Below are 10,887 nucleotides of genomic sequence, written 5' to 3' on the forward strand. Positions count from 1 at the left end.
ATTAATATAGAAATAAAAATCAAGCTTAAATTAAAGCAGTGACAGGTGATTGCAGACCCACAATATGAGAGATGGTTAAATCCAGAGGTGCCCGACCTCTGGATTTGGGAACTCCAAGGCTAGTGTGATTCATCTCTGGAGGTCACCTAAAATCAAATCCCTGAAATGTGACAGGCACAACGGGGTTGGTGGTGGTGCACAGGCTGTAATTTAAAATCCCAGGGGTAAAAAAAAAAAGAAAAAGAAAAGGGGAAAAGCACAGGTTGTTCTTTAAAATAACATCACAGGGAGACTGTCACAGTGTGTTCCCCAGGAAGGAACAGCCCATGTGATGGTCACCATGTCTGCAAACAGAGGACAAAGCCCAGGGTTGTGACCTGCTTTAATAAATTTAAATTTTTTTATATAATGTACTGTTTTTCAGCTCACAGTGTGTCACTGGATGGGGCAAGGGGGGAGCAGAGCTCGCTTCCAACCTGACATTTCCCCACTTATTTGCCGTAAGGAAAGATGCTGGCACGGGTGGACACATGGGGATGTGTCCCACTTAGGTCACATACGGGGGACCAAATCCCAGGTTTTTAATTATATTTTAATTATATTAGTTATATTCTCACAGCTGGGAGTGTACAGCAAACTCCCACTGCTGCCGGCGTGGTGACGGCTGCGCGGGGGGGCCAGGGTGAGATATGATGAACCCTGTCACCTCTCCTCGTTAGGATAATGACTTATTGTCTTGTTCAGCATTCCTCTTGGTGGGAAAGTATAGCCTGGCTGCAGCACAACCAGCTCCATCTCCTCGGTCTCCTGGTTTCCCTCCCAGCTACAGCTGCGGGCTTCGATGCGGACAGGACCGGTGACTGCTTTCCTTAGGGCATCCCGAAGCCAAAGCTTTGCACATCTTCACATTTTTGGGGGATACATCTCAAAAGCAGAGCGAGAAACAGCACAGGGGCTTGAACGTGGACAAACTCTGCCCCTGTACTCTGCTCTTGTCAGACCCCACCTGCGGCGCTGCGTCCAGTGCTGGGGCCACCAACAGCACAAGGACATGGAGCTACTGGAACCAGTCCAGAGGAGGCCACCAGGATGATGCGAGGGCTGGAGCAGCTCTGCTGTGAGGACAGGCTGAGAGAGTTGGGGCTGTTCAGCCTGGAGAAGAGAAGGCTCCAGGGAGACCTTCTAGCGGCCTCCCAGTACCTGAAGGGGCTCCAGGAGGGGTGGGGAGGGACTTTGGCCAAGGGCAGGGAGTGACAGAACAAGGGGTGATGGCTTGAAAGTGGCAGAGGGGAGATGGAGATGAGATGTGAGGAAGAAATTGTTTGGTGTGAGGGTGGTGAGACAGTGTCCCAGGTTGTCCAGAGAAGCTGTGGCTGCTCCTCCCTGGAAGTGTTTGTGGCCAGGTTGGATGAGGCTTTGAGCAACCTGGTCTAGTGGAAGGTGTCCCTGCTGCTGGCAGGGGGGTTGGAACTGGATGAGCTTTAAGGTCCCTTCCAACCCAAACCAGTCTATGATTCTATGACCCAGCTGCAGAGGAGAGCTCTGAAACTCTTCCTTCCAGCTCAAGCATGATCCATAATCTCCTTTTTTCTCATCCAAGCTGAAATACAGAACTCTCCAACCTTTTTGCAGCCTTTCGTCATGGCAGTAGGATGGCTCCATGCCCAGGTGAATGCTTTTCCAGGTCAGTTCCCACATATCGACTGAGGACAGTCTAGAGTAGATGGAGCTTTTTTCCTCCCCTCTTGGTTTTTGCAGCGCCAGTGAGGAACTCAGGGCTCCCCTCTGGTCTTGGGGTAGTTTCAGTGGCACGATGGATGGTGGGCTCTGCTTTCCTGGAATGCTCCTTCCCACTTGGAAGCAACTGCAGCAGATATAAGCAAACCTGAAGTATTGCCTTTGCAGGAAATGTCCCTAAAATTCTCTTTTTCATTAGCCTCCCATAGTCACCTGGATTAAAACACAAACACACCGTCATGCTCTTCATTTTCAATAACATGGGGTTTAAATTATTCAGGCTGGTTCTGGGCAGGGAAATGGGAAAGGCTGGGAAAAGGAAACAATTTGACCAAGATGTCTTTTAAAAGTGAGTGCCTTAAATATAGGCTCTAAAATTTCCAGTCTGATAGGTAAATAAATGGCTTGACTCTTGGATTGCTCCTATGGAAGTGAGAGTACCTGGCCCGTTACCTGGGTGCCTAAATAGAGGTTTACATGCTGATTAACAGATTTAATTTGTTATATATTTATTATAAGAGCTGGGAATGGTACTAGGCTTTGTTGCAGGGTGTAGCAGTGCTTTGTATTTGCATTTGAGTGTCTGTGCCTGGAAAATCCTGAATTTTACCCAAATGCTTTGTTACCTCTCCAGCCAAGGATGGTGCTTGTTTCCGACACGCTTGCAGGGAAAATGTTCTCAACTTGCTTTTTAACCATTGCAAAGCAGGAAAATCAGCCAAGGGAGGTACTGCACATTGCTGCATGTTGCTTGCTCCTAAAGGAAGGATATTCTTTTTTTTCCCCTTTTTTTTCCATCCTGCCTTTGTAAAAGTGATGCATTTTCTTCCCAGACATCAGGCATCCAGAAGAGCTCTCCCTTTTGAGGAAACCCAGAGATCCATCAAAGAAAAAAAAGAAGAAGCTGGATGATCAATGTGAAGACGACGCCTTCGAGCTGGAGGGTCCACTGATCACGCCAGGGTCTGGTGAGCCAGGGCTTGCTCTGTGAGGCTGGGCTTGCAGGAAAGGGGTTGGTAAGAGGCAAACAGATAATAAAATGGGGGTGGAAAATGACATAATGGTAATTCCTTAAGGTCTGTGCAAGAAACAGACCCCAGATAAATTCCACAGATCATCCAAGGCTGCAGCACTCGGTCGCGGTCGCACAGATGCATGCCTGAAGCTGTCACGCATATAGGGGAGCAGAACAACACCAGACTTTATAAAATACACCAGAAACCAAGTGTGACCACTTTAACACTCAGATTGTGTTACTGAAAGGTTTTCTTACCCTATTAAGAAAGGAGTAAAATGGAAAATTGTTCCTAATGTCTTATTCCAGGTGTGTTTTAGGCAGTACCACTGTTCTGCTCCTTATTTATAGCCCAAGAAAACCAGTATTTTATTAGTGTTGCCTTGTGTTAAAGGCACAGCTAAAGATCATAACACTTAAAAAACAACCCTTTTATTGCTGGGAGTGGGTAGTTTGCCAGTCTGACTTCCAGAACCTGAGCAGAGGTACAAAGAGAATTGCTGACAGAGTAACATCGCTAACGGAGTAACATCACTGATGGAGTAACAGCTCTTGCCGCAGACAGCAAATTGCTGCAGGGAGGTGTTTGTAAGCCAAGGGGTCTTTCAGCTTTGCTGGGCAGCTGCTGGAGGTCTGGTGTTTGAAGGCAAGTGGCAGGAGCTTAAACCATAAAGTCAGTCAAGTGGGAGCACTTCAGCCCAAATGGACTTGCGGAGAAAGCCGCAGAGATGCGCGCTGACGGGCGGATGAGACGTGTCTGGCTGCCAAAGCTCTTGGGTTTAGATCCAGCAATGAGAAGGAAGCTTTAATTTAAAAAAATAAATAAAATAAAATCTTATAATTCAGTAAACTTGTATTAATTGGTCTTAAATTAACTGAGGTACAAGTGAAGGTTGTGCAGTGTGGTTAATGCCACTGAGCCACTCTGGGCTTGCAAGCAGAAAGGTTTCAGCCACGCAGGGCAACGATGCCCTGGAGCTGCCATGCCAAAGCAATTGCACCACGGGCTCTGCAGCAAACCATCAGCACAGGTCTGCAGCAATGGAAAAATAATCCTTCTTTTCCTCCAGTCTCACTCTTTCTCCTCTCAGTTACTTAAAAATACTTCTGGACTAGTCCTCTCCCATTCCTAGCTCAGTGTTCTTTCCCTCCATCAGGCAAGACTCCAGTCCATTTTCATTTGGCATTTTCATCTTGAAAATCTGTAATTAGCCTTTCCAAAAGTCAGTGTTCGCAGAGAGCATCTCTGTTAGATTAATAGGAAATACTTGGCCTGCTTTGGGGGAAATGTACGCAAAAGAAAAGTCTTTATTTTAATTATTTATTGGTCTTTCAGTGAGTCACTTTGAACTGTCTTACTGGTTTTGCTTCCCTTATGAATGAAATTACTTTTGCTGCAGGTTTAATTACTGCAGCTACCTGCCATCTTTAGGTACCGTTAGTTAAAAATCATGTTTTTCATTTGAATAAAATGTTTCTAATGTTATTCCAACGTTAGTTTGTGTGCTGAAGGCTTCTGTAAAACGAGTTAGTGTTTCAGGATCTGTTTATTTCAGTGCAGGTAGATGTAACGGGCATGTTTTGTCACTGAGCACCTGGCAGTGAAACCATTTAAATCGCTGTAGGCAGAGCTGTCAATACACCCACAGTAAATATTGCCCAACACTTTCCATAAAAGACCTGTATTCACTTGTTTAGAAGTTAGCTAAACTTCCATGACATTGCCTGCCTGGGGGAAATTTTTTAAGGGAAACTTCTTCTGAGATATTTTAGATGTTTGGAGAACGTGATGAGAACATCCGAAGGGAAACTTTGCTCCTCTGGAGCAGAACACAAATGGAGGAATGTGGCAGGATTGTCCATGGGAAAACCTGGCCAGTTTGGGGCAAGAAGTGGGATGGATGAGGCTTTGAGCAACCTGGTCTAGTGGAAGGTGTCCCTGCTGCTGGCAGGGGGGTTGGAACTGGATGAGCTTTAAGGTCCCTTCCAACCCAAACCATTCCGTGATTCTGTGTTCTTTGGTTGGTCTGGTTAATGCTCAGCCCTGTCTGCTTGAGGCATATGAGGGTTGAGGCTGATGCACTGCGAGGGTGGACAGGGTGAAGGCGAGAGCATCTTTTGGGATGCGGTTTATGGATGGTGATGGTGGTTTATTGTTGGTTCGTGTTGGACTGCTCTGCTCCAACATTGTAACTGTCTATGAGGAGAGCGTGTTTCTTCTGCTTTTGTAATCATAGAATATCTCAAGTTGGAAAGGGACCGTATGAACCATAAGGATCATCGAGTCCAACTCCCAAAGTTGATATAAAAGTACCTGGCAAGTCACCCCTGGCCACCTTCTTGCAAACATGAAGCTTGAAGGTGGATATCTCCATCCCTTCACCATTTCTGCTGCTTTTTTGCTCATGCCTGGTTTGCTGGCTCTGTCTTGATGGCAGGTACCCCCAGTGGTTACTGGTCCCCCAGATGATTAATCCAGACTGGGATGCCAGCAAAACTAGCAGGAGCATTAAAAGCATCCTGGTGCTTTTCTTGTTTGATGGCCACAGGATAATTTTCACTTATATTTTCCATCCTGTCAGGCAGTTTAGAATCACATTTCTATATTATTTTAAATTTCCTAACCAAGATGTTGGCTGTCATTGGTACGATGCTGCTGATTCAACCCGTTCTTGCTGCTCCTTGAGACACTTATTGCGAAAAATAAAGAGTTTGGAAAGGTTTTCCTATTGTTTTGATCTTAGGCTTTGCCAGATGTCTAGTTCAGCTTTCTGTCATTTCTTGTGCACTCAAAGAGAAGAGGTTGTTTGGAGTGAGGAGCTGGAGGGTGGCCCGAGAAGGTGGTTCTGGGCAGCAGCAGGAGGTGACACAGAAGACCTTGCTCGTGGCATCTCAACCCTGCCACATGCTGCCTTCAGCACCCTTCATGGTGCTCTTGGAGGTAGAGAGTTTGGGTGCATCGAATTGCACATCTGAATAGGCTCATGATTTAAAAAGGACACAACTCTTTCCCAAAAAGCCAGTTTGTTATTGATCCTTCTGGGTGCTGGTGGGTGTGTAAATTTATGCCCAGCAAATGATGCTGAGCTCATTGCCTGATCTACATACACAGTGGAATTACTGATGTTAGGATATGGTCGTTGAACCTCCCTTATTTTGAAAATCTGGATTTTATATTCTTAAACATAAAAATCAGTGCTCCTGTGAGGTGAATATAGGGACTATTTAACTCTACTATTTAGCTTCTCGTTCATATTTGTAATTTTAAAAGAGTGGAGGTTTTTTTTCTGCTTTGAGTCTGGATGAGCTGTAAAGCTTTAAAAAGCCTGGGAGTGATGTGTGCTTCAGGATCAGTTTTGCACCAAGTCGCACCACTTGCTCAGCATATTAATACCAAATTTGTTTGGCTGTCTCAGCAAGCTTTTCCATCCGTGAAATGCCGTGTTTCCGTGCCCGGCTGGTTCTTGTAACGTGAATAAAATAACCGTGGAGTCACTTTGGTTGCTTTGCCTGCCAAATCCACCGGCGCTGCTGCAAACCATCCGTTTGGGTGGTTAAACCTCACCTGTGCTATCCTGCCCTCTTCTGAAAATGCCCATTTTTTGGCTTCTGTCCTTTCCTGCTCTCCCGGTGACTTTCTCTCGCCTTCTCACTTCCCTCCTTTCTTTCCCTCTCTATAGGCACCGATATTCTTTACATCGGCCCCGTCAAAGGTGAGTCCCACCTCAGTAGGACTTTTACCCTCTGCATCTGGTCTCTTTTGACTACACCCTTAGTTTATTTTCCTGCTCCTCTAAAACTTTTGACTTCCAAAATCTTTAAGCAACAGGTAATAACCGGTAAGTCAAGGGCCATTCGTGTCCCAGGTGCCACAGAAACGCAGTGGGCAGGAGTTTCCCGGCGTGGGAGACCTGCACCTTTTCCCATGGATTTGGGCTGGAATGAGTTTTCCATCAGTTTTGCTCTTGGAGAAAAGCTGAGAGAGAGGGGCAGCTTTTCATGGGAAAACAAGCAGTGCAGTGTTTTCCCATTGCAGGAAAAAAAAAGGGTAAAAAAAGGGAAAGTTTTTAATCCGTTGGCTTCGGGTTTGTGTCTTGAGTTGGCTTGGTTGGGAGCAGGCAGGGCTTGGCCATGAGCTAACTCCCTTTTATTCCTCTTACCGATAGGAAACATATATTCAAGCCCAGGACTCTATAGTAAAACGATGACACCAACCTACGACGCTCACGATGGCAGTCCCCTGTCACCCACTTCAGCCTGGTTTGGTGACAGTGCCTTGTCAGAGGGGAACCCGGGCATCCTGGCTGTGAGCCAGCCAGTCACCTCCCCGGAGTCCTTAGCAAAAATGTACAAACCACAGGCGCTGCTCGATAAAGCCAAAATCAACCAAGGGTGAGTTCAGGATTTGTTTTTCTGCTCTTTTATTCTTTTTTTTTCCCCCCTCCCCCCTCAATATGTTGGTTTAAATTACATTCTCGAAAGCATCATCGTGACTGCCAGAGCTTTTTGTGTGTGTTATCCTCTGTTGACAATTTACAGATGGTTGGATTCATCCCGATCTCTTATGGAGCAGGAGGTGAAAGAAAATGAGGCTTTGCTGCTCCGGTTCAAGTACTACAGCTTTTTTGACCTGAATCCAAAGGTACAGAGCTATTTATTTTACTTGTAATCTTGTAGGCAAAGGCTTTGAGCAAAGGATGCTTGTGTCTCTAATGTGCTTTTGTGTTGGTAAATCCTCTACCGCTTTGGAAACTGGTCATGCAGGCAACACTCCTGGGTATTGCTAAGGATGCTTTAAGGTTCACTTCAGTGGCAGAGGCTTTTCAGTCTCAATTTGAAGCATTGCATTGAAATGAAAAAAGAAGTTGTTTATCTTCAACTGGCCTTGTACCTTTTACAACCAGTCTGTATTTTTGTGCTGTGCCATAGTACGACGCGATCAGGATCAACCAGCTGTACGAGCAGTCCAAATGGGCCATTCTGCTGGAGGAGATCGAGTGCACGGAGGAAGAAATGATGATGTTTGCAGCGCTGCAGGTAGGAGATAGCCCGAGATTCTTACTTTTGTCATTAAACTTGATTTTATAAGCTTTGTAGACTTCACTATCGATTAATATTGATTAACATGATAAGTCAAATCTGCTGTAACTGGGTGTTTTCAACTTCATCTTGTCTTTGATGGGAGCTTGGACTTCTTGTACTGGTAGAAGTCATATCATTTCCTGTCTCCTAATCCTCCCTTGAGCTTATTAGGTAATTTAAATATTTGCTAATGATTACTTCTAATGGAAAGGAACTTGGCCTTCTTTTACCAAACATGTTTATATCTATCTTAACTTTTAGTTTTACCCTTCTTAAAAAAAGCCCCAGTAAGTACACTAGGTTACTGAACTGTGTATTTCTGGCACCCTGCCCCCCCAAACAGCTGGTGATAATCTGTGGGTTTCCCAGAACTATTTATTTATCTGTTTTATGAAATACTTGGTGTGATTTGGCATAAATGCTACACCTTCTATTGACTTCTGGAAGGTGGATAACAGGCCAGTTACTATGTGTGGCCTGGTGTGCCCTGTCACCATAGGATGCAGAAATATCCCCATCAAGAGCAGAGCTATCTGCTCCTAGGGCCCTTCCTAGGTAAAAAAGAGTGAAAACAGAAATATAAAGACTCAGTTTACCTCTCCAAGCAGTCCAGAGTGGGTTGGACATGGTCTTTAGTGTGAGATTTTATGGATGTTTTAGTTTTCTGGGGTAAAAACAGATATAGTGGATCCTCACAAACTGGAAGGATGGCTGATGCACCAGAGATCATGCTGCCATCCAGAAGGTCCTCAATAGACTGGAGAAAGGGGCCAACATGAACCTCATGAAGTTCAACAAGGAGAAGTGCAAAGTCCTGCCCTTGGGGAGGAACAACCCCAAGCACCAGTATATTCTGGGAGCCACCCAGCTGGGAAGCAGCTCAGCAGAGAAGGACCTGGTGGACACCAAGTTGAACATGCGGCAGCAGTGTGCCCTTGTAGCAAAGGCCAGTGGTGTCCTGGGTTGCATCAGGCAGAGCTTTGCCAGCAGAGTGAGGGAGGTGATCCTTCCCCTCCTGCTCAGCACTGGTGAGGCCACACCTGGAGCACTGGGTCCAGTTCTGGGCTCCTCAGTGTGAGAGAGACATGGACCTACTGGAGAGAGTCCAGCAAAGCACTGTGAGGCTGATGAAGGTCCTGGAGCACCTCTCCTTTGAGGAGAGGGTGAGGGAGCTGGGAGTGTTCAGCCTGGAGAAGAGGAGGTTCAGGGGGATCTTATTGATATACCTAAATACCTGACGGGAGGCTGTGAAGGAGGTAGAGCCAGGCTCTTCTCAGTGGTGCCTGGTGACAGGACCAGAGGCAATGGGCACAGATTGAAACACAGAGGAGGTTCCCTCTAAACATCAGGAAACACTTTTTTTACTGTGAGGGTGACCGAGCAGTGGCACAAGTTGCCCAGCGAGGTTGTGGAATCTCCATCCTTGGAGACAGTCAAAAGCCAACTAGAGATGGGCCTGGGCAACGGCTGTAGGTGGCACTCTTAGAGCAAGGGCTAGGACCAGGTGATCTCCAGAGGTCCCTTCCAACCTCAACCAAGTCTGTGATGCTGTGAAAAGAGTAGCTCTGCCCTGTGGGGTCCAGAGCAGTCCATCAGGGTTCACACCACTGACTCCTTGGACTGAAAACAGCCATGGTGGTCATTCCTGACCTGACTGCGCTGAGCTCTCAGCGCTTGCCAAGCTCTGCTCCCACAGAGGATATGGCTGTGGTTTTCCACGCCGCATCCCAAGCGCAGTAGCCGTGTCGTGACGAGCCTACAGCATCCAGCAGATCACAGGAACATCCCATTGAAATGCTGTGCCTTGCCTTTCAGTACCACATCAATAAACTGTCCATCATGTCCTCGGAAAACCACCTGAACAACAGTGACAAGGACGTGGATGAGGTGGACGCGGCGCTCTCAGATCTGGAAATTACTTTGGAGGGTGGAAAAACGTCAACCATCCTGGTAAGAGTCACAGGCACACGGTGGCAGGGTGGCTTGTGTGTCCCCCATCTTGCCTCACAGGAGACTGGAATAATCATCCTGAGCTGGGAATTCTTCCCTGCATCCAACCTTTTGTATTTCCTTCCTCTCCCTTTTTTTTCTGTTTCTGCTCTTACACCATGAGAAAGTTGCCTACAGCCCGGTGGAGCAACACAAAATGTAGGTCTCAATAATATTTTCTTAAAAAGAGGTTTTTTTTTTTTAATATCTTGGGGTACTTCTGATGGGAGGGGACCTCAGACAGTGTCCAACATGGGGCCAGCACCAAGCTGGAGCTCTCCTCTGAGTTCAATGCAGCATAAAAACCTCTTTGAGCATGTTCATGTATTGAACCAAAGGCTTCATTGAAGCTGTTAAGACCATCTTCTATTTTGGGGTGTTTGCAGTTAATGTAGCAGGGAGAGCTCAGCCCATCCCACGTGCCCAGCTCTGCATTGCCACAGAAATCAAGTGCAATATTGCTTTTTATCATAAAAAAACCACAAGACTTAGGACCATAAGACTAAATGGTGTTGGAGAAGTTCTGGAGGAGCAGAGATCTTACTGAAACCCCCACTGCACCAAGCCACCTTCCTGGTAAAATAGTGGAAAACTCAGTTAAAATGAATTTCTGTTTCTGTTCTCACTACAGACTTTCCAAAATACTGAATTCTTCACGCTGAGGTTTCTCTTCCACCGTTTCTAAATCACAGCAAAGTTTGGCAGCACCTAAAACAGCTGCTGCGATTTTCAGAAATAACTTTAAGCTTTTGAAACTCTATTTTTATTAGACTGGATTTCAGCCTGGAGTGAGCTATGACTTTATTTCAGAGGATTTCATTTTTTTATTTTTTATTTTTTTTCTGATATGCTGTTTTTAAACACTGTTTTTTTCTACTTTTAAAAATCTAAAGCCCAAAAAATTATACTGCGGAAAAAAGGAATAGGTCTGGTCAGACTTGGCACAGCCCAGCTTTTCCAGGCACTTTGCACATTTATACCATCTCTGAGTCTCATTTTAAGTTCTTTCAAAACCTAAAATCCCTGAAATTTTCCAGTCTTACACTTCATATATTTTATATATA

General features: G+C 45.8%; 1 protein-coding gene across 1 annotated transcript; it reads left to right on the forward strand.

Annotated features, from left to right (window-relative positions):
- Positions 1–1,641: 1,641 nt before the first annotated feature.
- On the forward strand, positions 1,642–9,784 carry LOC104526534 (fermitin family homolog 2; the record flags this gene model as incomplete). Its single annotated transcript, XM_029085475.1, has 7 exons — positions 1,642–1,684; positions 2,571–2,705; positions 6,433–6,465; positions 6,919–7,144; positions 7,292–7,394; positions 7,682–7,789; positions 9,650–9,784. Coding segments are annotated over exons 1-7 (783 nt in total), but the record flags the coding sequence as incomplete, so codon positions are not given.
- Positions 9,785–10,887: the final 1,103 nt, after the last annotated feature.

Source organism: Antrostomus carolinensis, unplaced genomic scaffold (genome assembly GCF_000700745.2).
Source record: "Antrostomus carolinensis isolate BGI_N321 unplaced genomic scaffold, ASM70074v2 scaffold19680, whole genome shotgun sequence".
In the NCBI taxonomy this organism is placed as follows: domain Eukaryota; kingdom Metazoa; phylum Chordata; class Aves; order Caprimulgiformes; family Caprimulgidae; genus Antrostomus; species Antrostomus carolinensis.